This window comes from Embiotoca jacksoni, unplaced genomic scaffold (genome assembly GCF_022577435.1).
Source record: "Embiotoca jacksoni isolate LCO1_2020_lvr unplaced genomic scaffold, fEmbJac1.0.p SCAF_3, whole genome shotgun sequence".
NCBI classification, from domain to species: Eukaryota; Metazoa; Chordata; class Actinopteri; family Embiotocidae; genus Embiotoca; species Embiotoca jacksoni.
The window spans coordinates 17,546,591-17,571,763 of NW_027185381.1; the positions used below are offsets into that span (position 1 = coordinate 17,546,591).

The 25,173-nt window shown below is 42.5% G+C and overlaps 1 protein-coding gene across 1 annotated transcript in view; it reads right to left on the reverse strand.

The window, feature by feature from the left end:
- Positions 1–25,173, reverse strand: part of wwox (WW domain containing oxidoreductase) — a 133,055-nt gene that overhangs the window by 78,167 nt on the left and 29,715 nt on the right. The window contains exons 6-8 of the mRNA XM_069162474.1: positions 18,299–18,387; positions 13,890–14,075; positions 10,022–10,286 (exon numbers count right to left, since the gene is read on the reverse strand). Of these exons, the coding sequence (XP_069018575.1) occupies positions 10,022–10,286; positions 13,890–14,075; positions 18,299–18,387 (540 nt within the window). The remainder of the gene's footprint in view (positions 1–10,021; positions 10,287–13,889; positions 14,076–18,298; positions 18,388–25,173) is intronic.

A 25,173-nucleotide genomic window follows, 5' to 3' on the forward strand; every position in this document is an offset into this window, starting at 1 on the left:
CCTGCTCCACAGGCATTTAAGACGCCCGTCTTGTGTGTGTGTGTGTGTGTGTGTGTGTGTGTGTGTGTGTGTGTGTGTGTGTGTGTGTGTGTGTGTGTGTGTGTAAATATGTATGGTTGGTTGGTTAGTGGAGGACAGAAAAGGAACCAAGCTGTATTAGTCTGATTGATTGGATTATGAAATGAAATGAGGGAAATCAAAGCCTTTTGTTTCTGGACAGCACCCTCTGTTTGTTCCCATGAGGGCATCGTATGAGGACAAGGTACGTTTTTTTGAGGACAAGGTGTGAGAGACAAACAAAAAGAAGGATGTTGAGAACCAGAAAATGTGGAAACATAGAAAATAAATCTGTTTACACAATCAGGGAGAAGGAGAGGTGAGATATTGTCCTCAGAGAAAAAGCCCCCTCTTCTGTGTTTTATCTGACCTTCCACATCACTCAGTGATGAGCCTGATGTGAACCTGTTTGTGGGTTAAAAGCATTGCTGGGTTCCTTGATACAAGTCTGTACATTACTGAAGCCACGCACACCTCTAACCCCAATCAGATGAAGCTGTTTTAATGTGAAGTATCCAGTGTAAAATATTGCTATGACCAAAGAAATACAAATCAAATGCTGAAACGTTTTAAATAAAAGACAAAGCTAGCAGAATTGGACAAACTGTTTACGATATTTACAATGACTAAAAAGGTGGCAAAACACTGATCAATTCATGAAGAGATCCAATATGTAACAAAGAGAGAGAGGGAGAGAGAGATGACAAGTTCGGGACAAGAGCCAGTCAGAGCAGAGGACAGGCCTGGGTCAATACTTGCAGCACATACTGCTGACACTGCACCGCTCAACACACACACGCATGCGTGCCACACAGACACACACATTTTCACATGCACAAGTACACAAAAGATAGAGAGACATCAGACCGATCAGTCAGTCGATGTCGATAGTTCAAGAGGAAGACAGAAGAAAAGTGAAAGTGTGAAAGTACCGTATGTGTTTGTACATTGAGAAAGTCAGACCCACATTTCAGGAACTTTTACAGACGGAACTGGGTCTCTGTGACCCCTGTGCTCCTTTCTTACAATATCATCTGTTTATCTAAAAGGAAAATAAACAAGCACATCCCTTGTGGGACAAACACTTTCTGTCAGAAGAACAAGAAAGACAAGGAGAACCTAGAAATTAAAGGGTCAGTTCAGCTAAATTACAATAAAACATTTGCCCGTATTGGTTTCTTGTAGTGCAGATATTTTAGGTGGTATTTGTCCATATTGTCTTGGTATGGCTCCAAGCAAAATTATAATACAACCTTAATTGTATCTACTGTAGGGAAAAAAGAAAATCACATTGTGATAATCTGGGCAAACTGAAATTTGGGTTATTTCTTTAATTTAATTTTTTTTAAATCCTGCTAGATCTTTTTTTTAACAAATAATTTAGAGTCATCCACACACTTTGGTCCATGCAGAATTTTCACTTTATTTTAAGCTCTGATGTAGATCTGACAGAACAAAAACTTAAAATAAAGTGAAATACTGGATCTGTATAAGTGTGTGGACAGCTCTTATATTTCATTGATGGTATCAGCACTTTAGAAAAACTTTAGTCAAATGATTAAACAATTAATCATAAAGATAATTAGCAGACTAAACAATAGTGAAAATAACAATTAGCTGCAGCCCTAATCTCATTTAGTTACTGTGCACATACTGCAATTCATATGCACACTGACATGGAAAATATGGTGACAATCTCATCTTTGCTGTTACCTGTGTTACCTATAAATGTGTGTATGAATTTGGGTTTGTTTGTGTGTATGTGTGTATGTGTGTGTCTGTCTATGGTACAAGAGGGGTCTTTGATAGGAGCCTCTCCATCTTTGAAATGAATTAGCATGTGGTGGCTTATTGAGTGAGGTGCAGTGTTTAACTGAAACTGATGAGAGATGTGTGAGCAGTGAGGACTGGGCTATAAGTATGTGGCTGAGGTCACAGGTTAATCCCTATTGATTTACTCTACCGTCTGCATATAGCCACACAGGAAGACAAGAAAAGGAGAGGCCTGCTTTAACAGCTATCACAGAGAACAAATGCAGGATAAAAATCACTGTCACACACACCTACACCTTCATATACACACACACACACACACACACACACACACACACACACACACACACACACACACACACACACACACACACACACACACACACATACACACGTTATCTTATCTGATGCTAAGTAGGGTAAGGACAAGAAAAATTAAGTATCATTTAATCCCCAAATAGGTAGTTAAACACCCTCTACTTAGAAGGTGTGCAGATCATGACCTCCAAATAATTACGACCTCGTGAGCATCAATGGGAGATATGATCACTGGCTTCATTTACACATGTTCATATTGTCAAGAGTTCTTGTCCTCATTTAAAAAAAATATATATAAGAGGTGCATGTTTTTCAGCTAAACTGGTTTAACCTACATCAATTCGCAGCCACATTTGTCAGCATGGTGACACATTTAAATACCTACCTAAAAATTTGAAATCACAGCGACCCCCTACAGGCCAGCAGACCAGACCAGAGAATGTTTCAGGAGTAACCCAAATAATACCCCAACCAAGCTGTATTTATAAACAACCTCTTCGCAATCTCATCCCACAGGAGGACAGGTGAAATATTACATTAATATGAACAACTATTAATAATCACCCCCTTCCTCCCCCACCTCTTACCCCATCACTCCTTCTCTCTCCATCTCTATCTCTCTCCTTCTCTCTCTCTCCGCCTCTAATCCTATCATGCGGGCAATAAGTGTATGCACCATGAGCACATTTAATTTCTGCGGTTGGTTTTCAGCGAGCCCAGAGGTGAGCCTTAATAAGGATCAATGGCACTTTATCTGGGACAGCACCCACTTCACAGCATGCAAATTACACAGCAACCCTTAAAAAAAGAAATGGATTTAATTAAAAAATGTAGAACCACGGGCTCTGGAAATTCAATTAAAGGATTTATGCAAAGGTTGGCTAGCTTTTTGTGTTGCAGTTCCTGCTTATATAATGAGCTTTTCATATTAAAAATCAATAGGTAATCTGGGCTAGGGGATCGGCTGCTTATGTACATTTTTGAAATCAATTTGAAAAATAGTCCATCAGCTCTGTGTCACAACAAAGAGGGGAGGGAGTGGTGTGTATGTGTGTGTCAAGTTGTGAGGGTCAGCAGCAGGAAAGCAGGACCATAGGACGGGTGAAAAAGAGGTGATAGGTTCTGTCTTCCTCCTCTCTGAGTTTTACAGGAGAAAAGCTCTGGAGCTCTAAAGGTAAGAGAGACGCAGGGTGAAGGAGCCAATGTGGAAGAGTAGAGGGTAAGTGAGTGAGGATGTCTCTCTGGCCAGGTCAGTTTCTGGCTCTTTGGCCTATTCTGATCCCTTCTATTAGAGACAGAGTCCCTTGGCAATGAGGGTCTAGCTGGTTCTGACCTGTGGCTCTGGGGTAATTTAGCCCAGCCCCAACTCAGATGCAGCCCAGTCTCAGACAACCCCAGCTGGGGAGACGTCCTAATGGCCTCCCTGAGGTGTCTGGAGCTGGATGAGCCGAGAGGATGCGGTTGAGGCTTTAAGTGGTATTTCTTCACCAACAAATCTGTCACAGTAAGACATCTTATAAAGATGTAGAGACAGAACTAATGCATGCTTTATACATGAAAAAAAAAAATATTTTGCAGGATTAAATGGCTGTAAAATAAATAAAAAAATCTTTAAAAGTTTGATTGCTGAAAAGTGACTTTTTTTCTTCTTGAACTTCTCTGGTTTTCAACAGGGATATTGTTCATGCCTCCTTCACACTCATGTTGTATAACTGCACGCAGGCACGAGGGGTGAATGACTGACTGCATACAGTAGCAGACTGTCAGCATTTGATTGGTTCTTTATTGATCCAGACACGCTTTCCATCACATCAACTCATCCACAATAAACCATTTACACAGTTTCCCTGTGCAATGGACCGCATAACCAGGCCTCAGGCCATCTCTGTTCACCCACTGCGTGTGTGCCTGTGCATTTGTGTGTGTGTGTGTGTGTGTGTCTGAGCGTGTGTGTGTGTTTTCTTTAATGAAATGGTATCTCCGTGGACAATAATCCCAGTAACAGGATTGGGCAGGAACACACATGTCAATACAGCCAAATGGGATTGTATGCTTTTAACCATCCCCACACCAACACGTCTTTCTCTCCCTGTGTGTCTCTCCGTCTCTTCCATACATAGTGAAGCAGCACAGCAGGAAATGTCTGGCAGGAATATCACATTGATTATATCTAGTTCCTCAAAAATGATCTAAAACATGGCCTCTGAAGGAAGTCTTGTGATTCATCAGAGAGGTTCACTTTGAGTGTGTGAACCTCATATCAATTGGCATAATGTGTAATATTCTGTGTGCACCACTGATGAGAAACCTACACAGTGTTTCCAGTCAGACTGGAGCTGACCCCCTCCTGTGTAGCCCCTAATCATCCAAGAGGACTCTATTACAACGGCCTGGCAGCTCATCTAACCCCGCAGGGTGGGGGTGGGGGGGGCTGGCGGAGAGATTGGGACCTCTGCTCCTCTTTCTTTCCACATGGTTGAGCAGCGCACACACATACACACAGGTTGCTTAGGTGTACAGCACAGCTCCTGCATCTGTGAGCTACAGCAGATAGGATATAGAGCATCTGACCTCATGTCTGTCAGCAGGAGAGAAACTGATACCCAAGGAACAGTGGCTGCTGTGCTCACATGCAGCACCAGCCACCCATTTCACTGTACTGTCTGCTATATGGTAATGCTGATGTCTCTCTTGCAGGATCTGTCTCTGAGGTTAACCCCCGAGGTGCAGGACTGAGCTCCTGGTCACAGTAAGCTCAGCAGAGGAGGCACTGGCAGTCCCACATCTCCTGCCTGAATCACTGTTTCTCCAAAGCAGCCGTGTCTGCTGGTGCTTGGTCAAAAGTTCAGCCTGTGCATATGTAAAAAGGTGGCTGGGTGCCCGAGGCAGGATCCTGGGTAAAATAATCATGCTAAAACACTAAGAAGCATGGGACTAGGCAAGAGCGCTGATGAAACCAGCCCCTGGGGGAAGTGAGGTGTCTGATTGGACCAACAGTGCCTCTTAGGCCTGTGCCCACAACACCCCTCCCCTCTCTTCATCCATTATAGTGGATGATGAGGTACTGGAGCCACTGCCCACCACTGATCTCCATTCAGCGCAGTGCTGTCTGTGCCTATAGTTAAGGTATATAGATTTGATGGGTATAGGCTGAGGCCAGCTGCTCAGAGCCTGAGGGTACACTGATCTTGAGGGAGCAATCAGTCAGTCAACAAAATGTCACAGGGTCAGCGATCCAGCCTGACAGGACGGTGACAACTTTACAAAGGTTACAGCCCGACGAATAACTGCAACAGTCACTGAAATTCTTTATGGGCTCTTTAAGTGTGTGTCCAGAGTTTTAGTGGTGGTTCAAAGTGCATCATCTACCTACTTTTACAACACAAACATGATCTAAAGGGCCAAAAATCTCACAATGCCAGATCAAATAAATCAACCAAGATCTGCATCAATCAAATTTTGAGCATTAAATTACTCCAACTAAATCACAGAACTGTGATAAGAGCTCTCTCTTAGGTCTCTCTCTCTCTCGCACACACACACACACACACACACACACACACACACACACACACACACACACACACACACACCACTGCAGGCCAGATCATTCAGTGCTGATAATCACACCAAAGGACACAGGGAAAACTCCCACTCTAAACACGCTGAATTAAAGAAACAGGAGTTACAGGCCTGGTTGCACAATCTCTGATAAGTAGATCAAGGCACGGGGAGGAGAACATGATGTTAGTGAGAGATAGTTCGGCTGATTAAAATGTCATGGCTCTTTATAGATGTCTTTCTCAACTCAGCAAAATGGAATCAGATCTGTACATCAATAGTAGAGTGGGCTGTGCTGCCTGCTAATGGAGAAGTTTCTTTCTCTTAAGTGGAATCCACAACACAGAGAATGCAAAACTGAGGAAGTCAAAATATATTTTGGTAATGCACGAAGGAAAAAACAGTATCAGAAAGTTAAAAGTATAAAAGTACTGATAAATTGAGAGAGCACAAAACACAATTAATGAGGGAGGAAAGCGTGAAAATGACTGGATGACCAACTATGCAGCGTATGGCCTGACATGACATTTCACCGCCTTTACTACAACAATCAAATCAAAGATTTAGTACCACATGTAGCTCCAGGTGTTTCAGCTGTCTACATATTGTGAATTCATGCGTGAGCTTGTCCGCGCATGTCTGTTCGTGTAGAGAAACTGTATATCACTCCACCTGTGCTCCTATAAATCAAACCTGTGTTTTAAATGAGAGGCTGGTTATTTGCGCAAGAACACACACGGGGGCTTTGTGATTGTTTTTTGGAGTCGACATTCTGCTTATGTTTGCATCCCAGAACAATCTCCATGGATCCCGCAAGCGTACGCAAGCAATTAAAGCGATACCATCTTCATATCCCTGCAACCAATAACTGAAATAATATCACTGTTTTATTAAGCCCTTAATGTGGGGGAAGACGGAGTGAGGAGTGGGATTTTAAAGAGGATACACTTTCAGGGGCCTTATCAACCCCAGATTTAAATAAGAGCAAATGCTCAGCTTAAGGGTGTGTCTGTGTGTGTGGCCTTTATCAGACATGAGTTTTAGCTAATCGCTGTGTCAGCACACCAGAATTTAATTACTAGCTCTACCTTTGTCCTTTAATATTTACTAACATCTACACTACATTTAATTAACGACATGTAGAAAAGCCATTTCTCCATTCCAGAGGAGAAACCGCCTGCTAATTACGTCTGAGTGTTCACAACCAAAATCTTAGCACCCCTCCCTTCAATATACACAGAACGCAGAAGTGTGATCCACTCCAGGGTGCACTTCCAAATCATGCGCTTTAACAAATTTTGGCCCGATTTAAATTGACACTGACCAGATTTTAAGAATGAAACAAGACAGCAAGTGAGTAAAGAGGTGAAGATATAAGGGAATAAAGAGAGTTTTGCGGCAAAAAGTGAGGAAATGTTCAGCTTGGCATTTTGTGAAAGGTGCTGAAGAGCAGTTCCTCTCATCTCTCATCCTATGTCAAAAGGCGGAGAGACAAATGACGGCCCGAGGCCTTGCGTCTGTCAAACATGATGGATCAGAACAACGCTTCACTACAACTACACCGCGCTGCCTTTCAACACATCACATTTTCACTTTAGTGCAAACACTAAATTGATAAAGTATGAAGAATAGTTAATGGAAAGATGTAATAGTCAAACTAAAGCATATATTAGGAGGCTATGGAGCCTAAAGGGTAGAGTGCTGCTATCCATGGAGAAGTCTTAGAGAGCACAGGACACAATATAGACGAAGATAAATCATAGTGCTGGGTTTTATCGTTCACATCCACAGCGTGTGAGGACATTAACCTCGGGCACCTTACATCACCTCATAAGCACATACGTGCTATGAACACTCCCCCACACACACATACAAATCATGCCTATTGTACACGAACATACAGACGTATCTTCACACACAACAGTTGGTACTCTGAGCTGCAGGTTATTACTTTGATAGAATTTTAGCAGGTTGTCTAATATTTGATGATTTAACCAGACGCCACTGACAGCAATTGATACTGTGCGTGTATACTGATGCAGTGTTGGGCAGTTACACTAAGTTAACCCCAACACAGACACCATATCACTAAAAAATCTTAAAGATTCCCTCTAGACATGTTCCACTTTGAATAACTATTTGTGGCTAATGTGATTTTTTTTTTGACCCACAAATTTAAAATATTCTATAATGATCCTTAAATGGACGTCTACTCTTCTCACTCATTAAAATGTCCAACATCTATGAATAAACAAACAGATTTCATTTCTAAAGTTTAACGACTGGACACAAGATGTTTCATGCTTCACTGTAAAGTGTGTGAGCACTGGAGGTTTCCAGTTTCCACATCATACTTATGTAGGTTAAACTGGACCAGGATTGGCTATTGAACTATTTGTGATGTCATTAATCAAGCTCATTGGCCCTCCCTTAAAATTAGATTTTTACATAGAATGAAATACAAAGACAATTTCCAATTTCAGCTGATGAATGTGAAAACAGGTGTCTAGTTATAAATTCTACATGTATCAATCTGCACAGTGAATTCAACAGAAGGAACAAGAACAAAAGGCATTTTTGAGCGGCAGGCTGTAGTGGCACCCACATATCCCACTGTAACAGCCACAAGACACCTCGCCTTCTAATCCATCAAAGCATACTGAGTGATTGGGAAACTGCTGCTGCAGTATTATAGTAAAGGTAAAGAGCGGGCCCACCATGTCCCCGCTAAATCTGAGGTTTAACATTTGAGAACACCCTCCTTTCCAAAGTCATGACATGTAAGGTACCCTCAAGACGTTGAGCAGAATGACGCCAGGACGCCACCAGCAAAATGGGCATGGTTTTGTGTCATCTTAAGAGGTTGCAGCTGATGGGTTTGAGCTCCTCATTGTGATCCTTTTACCAACAATTGACCAAGTTACGGTTAGCAGTTAGCTTGAGATAGAAATACTGCTACGATCAGACGATACAGCTAGAAAGCAGATCATCAATCTTTTGTCACTACGGAGCTACATTTTACCTTAAAAGTGGTGTTTATTGGACACTGCATAACTGACACAAAATACAAAATAACAAAACAACACTCAGGTTCAAATCAGGGAGGCTTTTCTTTCCAATAATCCCTCTTCTGAGGTTTCTTCATAATTGTCCATGTGACCACTGCAGTCCCCAAACACAACTATACCATCACCAGACCGTGCTTTTTACCACAACCAGAGACTACAAGAAGGCCAGATACTCTAGCCAGTCATGGCCTTCGTCTTTGAAGGGATACAGGTGCACAGACTCACAAACGCTTAGGAAAACTCAAAAACAAAGCTGCTCTGCTGAGACTTATGAGGATCCCTACATCTGGCCAGCTTCTGTCTGCCTGGGTAACTCCAGAAAAGTATAAGGTAAAGCCCCTGTGCAGAGGTTTGGGTCTACAGACAATGCTGTGTGTTGAATTGAGCCCAATTACTTATACATAATAAAGCTGTGTATTTATTCCTTCTTTACCAGAGAATGACCTGACCAGGAGGGTCACAGGGGTACGCTAAGCTAACTTCCACCGGTTGCCATCCCGGTGGAGTGTCAATTCTCTGAGGGGATCTAGTTTTACAGGTGTTTCAAAATTAAACTTGTAAACAGATAAAAACAACAGATCCCTCTGGTATAGCACCTGGCCTTGCTTTGTGTTTCACAAAGACAGCCTTTGGGGACATAATGTCTTCACAGTATCTTGGCTCTCAGACAGGTCTGTGCAAAACATTTAGTCAGTCTTCTAATATGACTCAGACCTTGAGATAATGCATCTGAAAAATTCTGGCAATATGTTCTCCTGATGGGCGTGAGGTGTATGGTAAAAACATATACGACAGAGAGCTTATTATTTTCGTATTTAGAGTACATAGGAGCAAAGACATTTACTGTAACCTATTAGTCGCACTCTACTGGATCTGGAATATAACCTACCATGGTCAGAGGATAGGAAAAGGGTCTTTCAGAGTTAAATAAACAGTGACAGGAGGAAGAGGAACACAAACCGCAGAATATCTCTCCATCTATGAAACCCAGACTCTCTCCCTGAGCCCTCAGCAGATCAACCCCTCTCCATCCTTTTCCTGTTCTCTCTAACACGAACGTGCCAAGACAAATATAAAGGTGCAGTAAGGGCTCAGAGTCAGTAAACAGAGGACAGTAACAGAGTGTGGTGAATTCACAAACTTGCTACAGAGCACCTTTCATGGAGTGAAAAGTCATAAAATGTTAACCAATCCATTCTGGACGTTACCAACATCATATGTTAAAAGCTGTGTTTCTGCCTTACCATAGACTTGGTGAAAGGTCTGGCCAGTGTGAAGAGAAAAGTCATCAGCCACCAGCTCCGGTGAATGGAGGTGTACATCATGTTCCCAGGATGCACTGCGTTGGAGGTGACACCATGAGGCGAGAGTCGGCGGTGGAGCTCGTTGCTGAAGAGGATGTTGCAGAGTTTGGCCCGGTTGTAAGCCAGTATGGACCAGTAATCCTTCTTTGGCGGAGACAACAGGGCCAAGTCCATCTTGCCACATGAGTCTAACAGGTCTGTGAACCTGGAAGATAGTTCACATTAAGAATAGTTAGAGTGCGAGTGTGAGAGTGTGTGTGTGTGTGTGTGTGTGTGTGTGTGTGTGTGTGTGTGTGTGTGTGTGTGTGTGTGTGTGTGTGTGTATGTGTGTGTGTGTGTGTGTGTGTGTGTGTGTGTGTTGAACTGTGTGTAGGCTTTCTACCGGCAGATGTGTGGTGCTGGCTGCATACAAATCAAAGATGTGACATGATGTTCTTTAATTGCCTGCGACAGAGCTGTTAAACTCCAGATGTTTGACAAGGCCCCTTAAACATTACACTACTCGATGTGTTATTGTGCAGTCACAAAATAACATCACAATACACGGACACGAAAACCACACTCTGTGTATTTATGTGTGTGAGAGAGGAGAGAGATAGGCTCCAAAACCAGCGGAACACATCCTACATATTAATCCAGTCATTAGAAAACAACCAATCAAAATGTCACCTGGTTTCCTTGTTGTGATTTTACAAGCTCGCTGCCTCTTGTTTACTGTCGCCTTCCGCAACATCCTTGCTTGGCTAAATTACAACATCTGCAGGCTTTTCATTTCATGTGCTGCAACTTCGTAACTACTTTAGCAAGTAGAGGTTTATAAATCAATTGCCTGAGCAGCAAATGTAATTTTTTTTTCCCCCAAATTTGTTCACACGATACACTGACGTCGTGCCTTGTTACAATTGAATGAGGCTTTGCAGTGATATTGCAATCAATGCATTACCTGGCCAAGCACACTAACATAATGAAATAGAGAGATTTTTGTTAACAAACATGTATTGTGTACATAAAAGTATGTTTGCCGGAGCTGCAGCTTAATCTATCAGAGGTAATTTCATTAAGGATATTATCTCCCCTTGGTCGCACAGATCTGATGCAGTACCAGGGTAAAGTAAACCTGTATTGGGTCAATTCCACAGTAAGCCCCTGTGGTGGAAACTGATAAAGTGTCCAGCCATTACTTGTGTGTCCATCTTTCCCATTCCTGTCCCTTATAGGTCAATGCTTTACCAGCAGACAAGGAGCTTAGGGAATACAATATGCTGCCAGTTCAAGGGTCACACACTGCTTGTGACGGGGGGGCTAAGTGAATAAACGGGAAATCAGCGGAAACTGAAAATAACACAAACAAAAAAGGGAGCGACTTCAGTGGATGTAATATAGGTTTGGAATGAGGTGGACAGAATGGAAGATGTAATACGAGATATTGTCTATTTTTGCTCCTTCTTCCCCTCGCTCTGGTCTGTGTTAGTGTGTAACTGGGTCTCTCTGGTTCTGCTTTAGCCCTCTTTGAAGGGGTTAAAGCCACTGCTGATTGTAGAGGAGAGAAGGAAAGGTGAGTATATGTATTGGGGAGGCAGAGAAGGAGAGAGTAGAATACCTGACCGTTCTTGGCCTTGGCAATCTGTATAAATCATACACATTTTGACTGTTTCAGTGGCACCCTGACCGTTTTTACACTACCAAAACTTGTTTGAGCTCACTGTTCTTACTGCGTAGGCAAGTATTGCATCAATCAAATGCTGTCAATACTCCTTTCATGACATACTTTCTTTCAATAAGCTTTCCCTTCTCTCTCTTCCTCTTATTTTTCCTACAGCTTGTAATACCAGTGTGACCTCAAGTGAATCTGAGTGTCAAACCATCCCCTTCCGCTGCTCCTGTCCACTCATGCATGGCAGTCTGTATAACATAACTCATATGAGGGCCCCTGTAATAGTGCCGCTGTTTGATCTGCTAGAATAACTCTGCGTATGTTCCCCTTGTCTCAGGTCACTCTGCTGAGCTCCAATCAATCACTGCTTGGCCGTCTGACTGACTGAAGCCAGGATCAATGTGGCACACAGACACTGACTGACTCTGAAACACATGGCTCAGGGCCTGGGTTCACAGATGACTGCATGACGTCATGCTTGTCTGCTGTATGGCAGGAAAACCACGAGTAGAGTCGCTTAACAGAATGACAGATGTAAAGAACAATAGATGGCAGGAGGAGGAAAAAGAAGAGAGAAAGGGGCCGAGTCAGGGGGTCAGACAGAAAGGAGCAGATACTTGATCAAAGTGAATTTTAGCTTATAAATCCATCCATCATGCTGATGATACATTTAATTCATAGTGACAGTATGTGGAAGGGAATGCGTTTCAGTGAGTGAGGCTGTCATGTTTGACAATACACAAAGTCTTATCAGTCAGTTTGTAGGAAAACTTGCCAGTGTACCAGCTATATAACAGCATGATTGGAGTTGAAGGGCTGGAAAGGGTTGACAGGGTCCTTTTCCACAGAGCTCCCTAAGTTGCGCCGCCATGTTTTTAGCCCAGAATGGACAAACCAAACACTGTCTATAGAGAGAGCCTTTTGCAGTTTTACCAAGTTTGTTTTTCACCATAGATTCTCTTACACACTTGGAAGGGGCGGTGAAGCGAGGGGTGCTCGTTTGATTGCAATCGCATGTCATCGTTCAATGCCACTAAAACCCACACACAGCTCAACTGTGAATGCTGGGAATACAGGGTATACAACAGTGTGGTGCTCACAGGCAACAAAGTTTGTTTTCTTTTTTGGCAACCTGTGTGCAACAAGTACAGTATATGGCCACAGTGTTGGAAGATATTTAAGGTCACATTGAGTACAAATATTTGTAGAATTGTAGAAAAACACTGCTTATTCTGTTTATAGACTAGACAAAATGATTGGAGGACAAATCAGTTTGTTTTTTTTGTTTTTATCAAAATATCCAATATTCATGATTATTTTGTACTATTTAGCAGTAAAAGTCAACACACTGTCTGTCCAAACCCAGAGACATAAGAAAGGTATCCGAGATGACACGCTGTAATAATATAATGTATTTTAAGGCAAACACATTGCCCTGGGCACAAGGATAAGGTAATCACAACTTGGAGTTGGTCTGGCATTATCATGATTTTCATATATGTTGCATGAACCATTCTGCTTGAACGTAGTACACCTGTGGAGTCTTTTTCCATTTAGTCACACTATGGAGCTGATATTTAATGATTGTTAGATTTGTTTGTCTCGTGCACACACACACACACACACACACACACACACACACACACACAGATGTATTACGAATCGCATTCCTGCCAATGGTTTTGACACAAAAATATACTCAGCACTACGCCAGCACAGGCCAATGAAGATTACTGGCAAGAAAACATAGATGTAATCTATGCACAATTCAAATTGTAAAAAAAAAAATCTGGTTTACAGGAGTTCTACAAAGAATGAAATTCTTTCAATATCTTAATAAGATCTCAAGCATACAGACAGTAAAGTCTGTGAAATAACACTGAATATAAGAATTAACTTTAATTGTTTACAAGAAACTCCCCAAAACACTGATTATTAAATATAAAGCTGCATTAATTGTAAAAATTTAATTATCCATTCTTATTAATAATTAATTAGGATGATAAGCATTCTATCTCAAAGAATGCACAGGTCATGCTTATTATATTTGGAAAAAAGCTTTCAATATGAAGCCCTATCTGCTGTAGAGCTGGATTTTACAATGCTGATACACTAATACAAAACTACTCAACCTGCCTCAATTGTTGTGTTTACCTGTGGGATTCAGAGGATACAACCACAACACGGGCGGGTGACGAACGACGCAGCACATCCTGTAGGCACTGCACCAGCAGGAAGTGACCTAGATGGCAGATCTGGAAGGTGGACTCCAGGTCATCTTCGGTCAGGCTCCAGGGCTGAGTGCAAACTGCTGCATTACACACCAGAATGTGCAGGGGCCTGTGGGAGGAGGAGAGCAGAAAATAAAACATGTCTAATTTATTGTGAAGTGAAAACAAAGAAGACACTGCAAAAAAGGTGGATTTTCATATCATGTTAGGCTGAAGAAGAGGAAATAAGAGACAGAGAGAGGAAATTAAAAGAAAAAAATAGTAAAAGTGAAAACAGAGAGAGGAAACAGGGTGTCTGATTCCAGAGTGTGGTAGACTTTAGAGGTCTACAGAGACACACCATCAGTAATGCTGATTTGATACAGAGGTTTCCAGTGCAACTCCCTATAGCTACACAGGTATTGTAGATACTGAATACAGCTGGCTGGAGTCCAAGAGCAACAACACATTGAAAAGCAATCTTGGACCATTTCAACACACAAGGGTGGTGGAGGTAATGGGTGTTGATACAGGCTCTGTGTAACTACTCCGAGTAACCAAACCTACCAACACATCGACTTGGGAAGCGGAGCAGAGCAGATCAAAAGAAATGCACACACAAGTCATGATATAAAAAGCAAGTGACTTTATTCAGGGAACATTAAAAAAGCAGTTTCTTTAGCACACGCAGACATGCAAAGCATTTCCATTCTTGCAGACTTTGTGTGGGCGAGTGAGTAACACTCCCTGCTCGTGTGGCGGGGAGAGGAGATTGCCGGATTGGTCAGGGCAGCGAGAGATCCTTGTCGGTGACAGCGTCGCTCCAGCGAGCTCAAAACCACAGTAACACAGCCGAACAATCCAAACACACCCCACCAATTTTTAATTTCTTCCATTAGAATTAATTATGAGGCCGAAGGCAATTTGTGTACCCTGTGTTTAAGACTGCCTACTGGATTAATTAAAAACTGGATGCTGGAAAATTAATGTGTGAATTGTTATGCCTTGCTATAATGAGCCATCCCATGCTATTACATAGTAGTGTACTGTACGATCACCTTCAGGCCTCTGAACACACAAGGTTCATTAAAGAGCACAAACCTAGGCACAAGTCAACTTAAAGAATGCCGACCTCAGCATATTATCAACAGAGCACACATGAGCAAGTGAGATATTCAAATTTTCTCCCAAAATACAACAAGGTGAGGAAGTCTGACTTGACGGCTTAGAAGAAAAAAACATCTGTAAATAAATGACCTCTGTAACCTCCACTTAAACCTGATAAAACAAGATAGAAAGAGTAAAAGTTGCTGTGGTGTCAATTTTTGCTCTGAGTTAAACACACTGGTTGTTTTTGCCCCAGTGTTCCCCTGTCTAATAGAGTGTGAAGTACAGTAACATTGTACAACACAAGGCAAAACTCTTGGCTCTGTCCCCAAAGTACTGGCTTCACAATAACACCACAAGCATGAACTCCTGACCTTACTGTTCAACCTTTCGCTGTAGCTGCTGTTTTAAACTAACCCTTGTCAGTTACACCTGTCTTTAAGATTTAAATGTTGTGACCTTACACTGTAAAGACAGAAGATACAAAAAAACAGTACGTCATTCAAAATATATCACAAATTTCTGATCAAAAACTCACATAAACCAACTTTCCTCTGGTCAGTAGAGCAATTTCCCCTACGCAGCTCCGATGGGCCTCTGGCGAGTCTGCTTGTAATGTAAAAGGCCTGTTAATTCAACTGCCCACCAGTTAGTCCCTCTCTCATAAGCGCAGGTCTAATGAATGTCTTTAATAGGCCTATTGCCGAATACCACAGTCCCTCTCTCCACATTAAGACCTCACACAACACTGTGCGCACTGTGCAATCTCAGCGCTGGTCAAACGAGGGTGTTAACTACCAAACAGGGAGACATCAGTTTATATATTTACTTTAAATAACCCTCCTGGGTGTGACCCCTGACCTTTATGATAATGTGGGCCAGCAGGAAGAGATTGCCTGTGTGAGCTGGGCTCAAACTGCGGGTCATTAACACTGCACTTTATCCGCAACAGGGAAACTGGCACTGGCAACACACGTATAGATATGTGAACACCCCTCATCCTGACACATATCTAAAGACGTAAATACCTGTAAAGTCTGAAAATAGCAGTCTGACGGCGACCATAGCACAAGCGGATGAAGGAACTGTGGACCAGTGATCTGGCTTGAATTCATTTTTACAAATCAAATATTACATATAATATGCTTGGAATTAGAACAGGATAAATGCAGTAAGAAGAAAAAAAAAATCACAGTTGAAAGCAAATTGCATGTGTTAATTATGGACCGTTCAGTAGAAATTGTATTAGGGCATTCTGTCAGCACTGTCCTCCATCAATTACATCCCAATGAAATTGCACTGCATTCAACAATATCAATATCCAGGTAATTTCATTTCAAAGGACAGGCAATTAAAGCAGAATCGGGGTCAATGGAACACAAAGCAGCGTGAAAGCCACTGACTAAAGCACTTAAAAGCAAGGGAGTGAGAAACGAGAGAAGGAAAAGAAAAAGACTCTGATTACATTTCACCTGTCAATGACACGCTGCAGGAGCATTATTGTGTGTATGAGCGTGTGTGTGTGTGTGTGTGTGTGTGTGTGTGTGTGTGTGTGTGTGTGTGTGTGTGTGTGTGTGTGTGTGTGTGTGTGTGTGTGTGTGTGTGTGTGTGTGTGTTTACAAACCTGTGTGTATGTGTGTGTGTGTGTGTGTATGTGTGTGTGTGTGTGTGTGTGTGTGTGTGTGTGTGTGTGTGTGTGTGTATCTACACGTAGAATCGTCTGTGTGCGTCTGTGCATGTATGCACATGTATGCACATGTATGTGCGTGTTGTGTTTGCCGCTGCTGTGTGTGTTATGCCTGAAGACATACGTGCAGTAATAGAGTGGTGGTAGACTCAGACAGCTGCCCAGTGCCATTCACAGCTCAGAGCTCCCAGCCTCCACTCTGCTCTGTTCGCCTTCTGATGAGAATTAATGTACTCTGACATCCCCTGGGAGTCCTCCACTCCCCCCCAACAGCACGGCTAATGAAGAAATACAACCTTGCCAAAATACCGAGGTAGAGAGAGAGCGACACAGACAGAGAGACTGGGAGACAACATGAGAGCGGGAGAAAGAAAGAGAAACTGTGGCAGATAAACAATTTGTTAAAAGGAATATGCAAAAACACTAAACCAGGAGAGGAATTCAGGAACAGTGAAGTTAATGGGAGGACAGTATACTTCGGCGTGGGTGGGAGGGATGTATGTAAGAGTTAGGAGGGAACTATAGGACACAGAGCGAGGGAAGCCACCGTGAGGTTTGGCTGTGACCCAAGACACGTGTCCTGGATGACCATACCCTGCCCCAGGGCTGCTACGGGCGATGACTGCCCTGCCTCTCCCCAAGGGGCTCCCTTGACACCGACACTCCCCCCCTTCACACACACACAAACACACACTCCCCTGCCTGGAGACCTGAGGGTGGATGAGCAGTATGGATGACAGACTTCATGACCCCAAAATAGCAACAGTACGACCGACCGCGGGACGCAAGACACATGCTGTAAAAGCTGACCACCACAAAATAAAGTGCCATAAAGTGTGTTCGACCAATGTCAAGCAAATCGACACAAATACACACGCTTACTCCTGGGGCATTGTCCATATGGTGTCCATCACTAGCATTATAGATGTCCTTTAAGTATGGCATAATAGTAGTAATGAATACAGGGGATTGTCCCTAAATAAGAGACACTGTTTAGTCTCCATGTTTTATACATTATGTTTCTTTATGCCTGTAAATCTGAAAAAAGCCTCACAGTTGAAAGTAAAGTTGGTAGCTACTTAATAGTTGAACAACTGAGAGACCGTGTCAAGTTTGTTATTTGGGCGTGCTGCCATACATTTGATTCACAAACCATTTTAAGACTAGCTCTGCCATTATTTATTAACAATAGACTTCGCTGTTGTTTAATAATTTTGTAAAAAACTGATTCAACAGGTGTATTTCTGGCAGAATGGAGGGCGCGGGTTAATTTTCCATCGCAGAGCAACTGTATGAGCAATACCAGCTCATGTTTCCCTGATTGGCTGTGAGGTTTTGTGGCCAAATGTCAGCTGAAATGAACTTTGACCCTACCTCAAATACAGCATTGACAGGAGGTGACGATTATAAATGGAATCTATTTCAGTATGAAACTGAGAAACAATCTCTCTGAGTTTTGTAAGTCTTCTTTCTGATCCTAAAAGTTGTGTAAAATACAGGAAATATCAGAAAGGATGAGAAAGCACGTTTAGAAAATTAATAATTTGGTTTATACTCACAGTTTCTTGGCCTTGAAAGACTCAGCAAACTCCCTGACACTGCGGAGAGAGGCAAGGTTGCACATCATGGCTTCTACTCTTGCTTTGTGCTGTTGAGACAGAAAACACAAAAGTATGACTGTAACAACCAGCAGAAACAGCAAAGCAACAGGAAAACCACCATTATTCATATTTTATGAATTATTGTCATTGCCTGCAATAAAAACAGTTATGATGAAGTCCAAGTTCAACAGTTAAAAAGCCCTGCCGTTGCATTCTGTTAAAAAAAAATGTGATGATTCACATCACCTCCCTAAATCTAAAGATCTCCTTGTGTGTGAATGGTACACATGACATCTATTGCATATCTGTCCATCCTGGAAGAGGGATCCCTCTTCTGTTGCAGCTCTTTATTTTTTTTTTATTCACCGTGTTTATTATTGTTTCCGTCCGGACTCGACTCGACTCGACTCTTACTTTTATTCAAACTGGTAAAAATCCTGCAAGAACAACGCTGGTTCCAGCTGCAGTCCTGTTTGAAGACTCCTAAGGATCTTTGTAGGTTGTGTTCTCAGTGTGTGTTTGTGAGTGTATGTGTGGCTCATCTCACACCATATGTTGGGAGACAGGGTGGGGATAGGACAGGAGCAGAGAAAGATAAATGACTTAAGAAGTGAATGCATAGCTGCATTTACACACTGCAGAAGACAGGCTAAATATTCATCATCCTCTCCATCCCACTGTAGCATTCTGCTGCAGGGCAAAGGCCTCGGCAGAGACGCATGCAGGCCTGAAGGAGCATATCTGTTTAATAACATCATACAACCGTCTTTGTGTCTCCATATGATTTCCTATCTGTCTTTTTCTTTCCTCCATCTCTTCTTTTTCCTCCTCTTTATTAGCACAGGACAATCGAGGTTCAATCTACCTACAACATATGAGCTCACGTGGGACCTTGGCATACGTTAGCACAAATGCATGCAGCGTGAACTGAGACAGAGCAGGTAGAACCCGGAGACCAGAGCATGAGGGATGCTCCGGTAGCACCAGGTATTCCTGAGAGCTACCACTCTCCTTCGTCCCGCCCACCCTCCCTGAGGAACACTGTCAGCTCACATTACACACCGGAAGAGCGTTCAGCTCTCCATCCGCCACCACCACCATAATCGCCGCTGCTGCTGCCGCTGCTGCTGCTCCCGTCAGCCTTTTCCACTGATCTGATCTCCTGTCTGTGGGCGTCATATGGGAACGTCTTTCCTCTGCGTCTCTCTCTCCGCAGAGCTAAGTATACATGACACTCACAGCAAGGACGCTCCATGGAGCAGTGAGCACAAAGAAAACAAGAAAGGGTTAAGAGCACCTTCTGATGGAAATGTGATTCTTCAGGCATTTTACAGACACCTTAACTGCCCCAGGGTGTGTTTATACATGCATACACAGGCACACGCACGGCCCCACACACGCACACAACAAATTCAATGTTGTGACTCAAGGGTAAAACCACGCTATCACACCATTATCTATGCCTGAATTATTCTCTTGATGCCACTCTATACCATTATACGGATGCTATTACAGAGCATTAAAGGGCTGATTATGGCTATTATAGATATGATTATAGGGTACCTGCTTATATGATCTGCACACAGCAGTAATCACAGGTGAGAGGAGACAACTGTCTAATTTAATGACGTGTATGTGCAATATGCATTTAAACTCTTTGACACTTTCACGCAGTACACATACACAGAAATGCAGGTTAGGTGAAATAGGGTTAAAATAAATATTTTGTCACCAGATATTTATGCACGAGGACGATAAGGAGAAAACTTTATGGTATGATAAATATGTGCGCAAGGAAAAGTCTTCAGTTGCTCATTTTACTGAGAAAAATTAAGCATTACTTCCAAACAAGGTCAGAGCAGGCAGCAGTGCGATAATTAGCAGGTCACTATAAGGCCTCCTCAACAGGAAAGCTCTCTATGCGTGTATGACCAGCAGAGAAGATGAGAGCAGGTGTCAGCTTGACGAACACATATCCCCTTCGCTGGAGACATGGAGGAAAAGGGAAGGAGAGATGGAGTAATGGGAGACCAGAGGGAGGATAGAGGGGGGTTGAAGGGGGGCCACTGGAGCAAATCCAGCAGGGAGAAGGTGAGCAGCCTGCTTGCCCGCCCGCCTACCCTCCCCCCGCAGATTGAAGTCTTGCGAAGAAAATAAAGTTTATTGCCTGGAAAGAGGGGGAAAAAGCATGTAAAAAGCATTAAAGCGATGGAGGTGAACAATTAGACAGATGGCCAGGTTTTGGAAGGAGAAGAAGAAAAAAAAAGGGGGGAAAAAAGACAAGGAGAACGCACAGACGCAATCGTTCAGGGTTTTTATGAGGACCCTGACAACTCCTGGTCTCTTCAAGGGCGAAGGAAAAGTGAGAGGCAGCGAAGCCTCTCTGGTTAACTCTGGAGCAATCGCTGAGTATGCAACACCAAAGAGCTCGGCTCGGGGTGACAGAGCTTACCGCCCCCAGCTACACACAACCTATTGCTCTATCTAAAAGCAAAAGGCTAATTATGAATGAAAAACATGTAAATAAGCTTTGCAGCTTGAAAACTAGAAACTGCGGCAAACTGTGCGTCCTCATGACTGCACATTCGCAAAGGAGGCGCATGTTCAGAGCTGGTATCAGCAAGGTCACCACAAAGATAACGTGGGCATCTGATGCCTCCGTCTTCCGCTCCTTTCTCCACCTCTCAACTTCCACCCGCACCTCCAGCCATCAACAAAAGGGAGCAGCTTTCTGTAACATGACAATGACCTTTATGACTTTCAGAAGAAGATAGGAGGGACCAAGGATGGAGAAAAATAGTTAATCTCTGCTTGAGTGAGTGGAGGAAGTTGGCCACTGCAGAGGTTCTCCTTGTCTCTCCTGGTGTTTCCCACGCGTATTGGGGAATGACATGTGGTCACTGCTGTGGAGAAAGATGGCGAAGGAGTGGAGGATAGAGGGGGAAGCGCTCTAATACAATTATAACTGGGGCCATCCAATCCAATCAAATGATGAAGTATTAGAGCAGGGGAGCCCCGTCCTGTTCAATAAGACACTGGACCACTCTACTAACTCTCAAAACACACACATGTAAGCATACTCACCCACACGCACACCGGTACACACACTTCGCTGACCCCTTTAATAGCACAGCAGCCACCCCTAATGGACGCAAGCAAGTGGAACCGCCAAATAATACACTGTCTTAATGCACTAGGCTCAATCTCATCCCCCCTCTCCCCTTATCCTTCTCAGCCCTCACTCTCATACTTTAACCCCTGTTTCCATCTTCCCTCACCTTGTGCTGCTCACCACCTCAGCGGCCCTTATAGATCACCAATGCAGGGGCAACACTTAAGGAATCAAAAGTACCCCTGTATATACAAAACACTTACCCTGTAGACCCCGGTTAACACACCAGACATGGAGTGGAATGGTGAAAGCGTGAGGAGGCAAAGACAAAAAGTGTCCTACTCCTATGTTTTGAAGTAGTTTCTATCATTCCCTGTGAATATGAGATACCTAATATCAATATAAAGAGACAGCAATATTACGTGGACATATCTTAAACAGCAGGTGCGGAGGTAAGGTGTTGTAATGGCGATGAAAGTGAATGAGCAGCGAAGACACCATGTGAAAAGGGCACCTTATAAAAGCAATTAGAGAAATGACTTTGAGTCCCTCTTCTTGCTCCGTAGATTAGAACAGGCCTCGGAGGGAGGAACACCGAGGAACTCAGATCTCTATGACCTTGTCCGCAACACACCGCACTAAATTGGTCATCAGCTTTTAAGACTCATATCATAGATATATATTTTTAGCAAAAAGAAAAAGAGAAAAGGAAGGTGGGGGGAAACTGTGGAATGTGCAGGTCGTATATCATCCTGTCACAATTATGACGTTTGTTCATAAATACCAACCAATCTCCTCTCCACCTGGCTAAGTCACATGCGCCTGTGCTTATGCACGCGCCATACACCAACAAAGAAATATGGACACACACCACGTGCAGTGAATGCACATGCACACCGCAAATAAAGAAACAGACACATCTGGCTGGGTGCCCTACCACAGGTCTGAGAACTGACCTCCACACACAGACAAAGAGACCGAATACACACTCAGGCAACATGCGTTCGAGCACCTAACACACAAATGAATGCACACAGTCTGCACATTATAAACACAAACACACACAAACAAACAAATGCACGCGGCATACACATCGACTTACTCACTGACGTGCACACACACTGCAATTAATAGGGAGGCAGGTCTCTGGTGAGGAAGAGAAAGTGCCTGTTCAGCACATACAGGCAGAATATGCAATTTCCTCCAGTTAAGTCTGTATTAAATTGATTTCTTCTTTCTCTGACACGGACTGGGTTTTTCCCCCCTAATGAAAGCTGGATAATCTACAGGTTTTCCCTTTCCTGAAATCAAGTTACAAATCAAGCAATTGCAGGGGCAGATATGGGAAAGGTGAAGGAAGGACATGGGATGATTTTCCAGATGAGAAACATGAAGAATGAGGCACATACGTGCTGATACTCTTAACATGGACATCAGGGAGCACCTGACACACATGCACACAGGGAGGAAAAGGCCAGGCCTCGGTTAAGTACTTGCTGACATTTGCGCTCAGCGACATACTAAGGGCAGGGCATGTTAGTAAACACAGCATTAATAACCGTAATTAATGAAATGCATTAATTAGTAAGCACTTCAATCAGTTAATCACTCACTCAGACCTGACAAGGAGTCATGGAGAGGCTTAAGTGAAACACTAATAATCCTGAGAAAAACAGGAGAAGGGACTTGAACAAAGAAATAATTAAAGACAGAAAGTATCTATTGAATTTAATTGAGTAAAAGAAACAATCCGACAACATATAATTAATCCATTCCAAAGCTTCTATTAAAAAATGACAAATTAAATACTAGCAGTGATATGTTCTTCAAATTAACATACACAAAAAAAAAATGCCTGTCTGATTGCATTTCTGCATACGCAGAATTTGAATGAAATAGCTCGTAGAGGTGAAGCAATTTAAGGTACTTTATATACTGCTGTGGAATTTAATTTTCTTCAAAGAGATGTTTAAATTAAAGATGGTCATTATGGCCTTTTAAAGTCTTTATTTGTAATGAAACTGCTAACTTTAATTGTCAAATAAATTTAGTGAAGTAAAAGAGTGCCATTTTTTCCTGTAATGTCGTGAAGTGACAGCATACAACAGCTTCAGTACAACAGACAATACTAGAGTGATTGAATAAACTACATGATATATATTTTTCAGAGCACATTGTAAGTCAGAAAACTCTTGTAAAGAGAATATAATTGTAATGATCAAATTCAACAAAAACTGACAAAGTAATATAAAAATGATGCAGATATGAATAAACTTACTGATGTTTTAGAAATGTAACTTTAAAATGTTTTATATTACAATGTATATCATTTTTGTTAAATTTGAATTACAAACATACACATACATTGTCTTTTGTCTCCTAAACAGTACAATTGAAGCAATAATGAGGTTGTTCCAAAAAAAATATGAATCAATCTTAAAAGCATGCGTATTTGTGAGGTGCAGGGATTGCATACAAAAAACAGCGCAATTTGGTTTTGAAGTTTGAGGTAATCAACCCCGTTATTGAAGAACTATTTACCTTTCAAAAGAAACAGACGGGTCAGAGAACGAGGAAAGGAGAAGGAAAGAGAGCGACAGAGCCCAAGACAGACAGACAGACAGAGAGAGAGAGAAAGAGAAAGAGAGAGAGAAAGAGAGAGAGAGAGAGAGAAAGAGAGAGAGAGAGAGAGACGGAGATGGGAAATGAAAAGGACAGGGCGGTCATCATAATTGCAGAGTTTGCTTTTCGGATGCAGACAGACCAGGGCCATGGGGCCTGAGGCAGATATCAGATTCCACACAAACACACAAACACACACACACACACACACACACACACACACACACACACACACACACACACACACACACACACACGCATACACACATACAAACTTACACATGCACCCATATATACAAACATGCACAAAGAAAGACTGTGTGACTGTTTTTTCATTAAGGCATAAGACACAAAACACTTTAAAAAAAAAAAAATATATATATATATTTAAAAGTGTTTTGTGTGCATTTGTGTTCTATAAAGGGTGAAGTGTGAAGTAAGATGGAAACATTCCGCTTTCAATCCTAACAGTGTCGTCCTCTGTCTTTCTGTATCTACCAGTGTGTGCACGTGTCTCCATTTCTGCCTCTACTTCACTTCTCCCCTCCTTCATCCAGGGCAGCCAGAGCCTGATCAGATTTACATTAAAAAGTGATGGAGATTTAAATAATGTGTCTATGTTCTCAGAAAGACATCAAGAGATTTTCATCTCACTCTCCTCTTCCTCTCTGTCTCTTCCTCTCCATTTCCTCACCCTCTCCTGCTCCTATCTCCCCCCTCATCTTGCCCACTCTATCTCCGCCAGATTCGCAGACAGTGCACATTTTCCTGCATGTCTTGAGTGTAACCGATACCCCTAACAACCAGGATTTTAATGCGATCCATATTGCCCCCTAATATTTCAGATCTCAGAATAAGCACGGGCAATTACATATTTACATCCAACTTATTTTGCAATTCTGCACAGGGACTTTAGCGCCTGGCTGAACGGCACAAGCCGACTTAGATGCTGATTACGTTGTGGTTAGATAACAATAAAGATGGAGAAAAACTCCTAGACCCTGTGCACTTATATTGTATATACAACTTTCTATTTGGGAGTGTCAGCAATAAAGCTCCTGTCTCTCAAGTACAAAATAATGTGTTCTTTTCAAGTGCA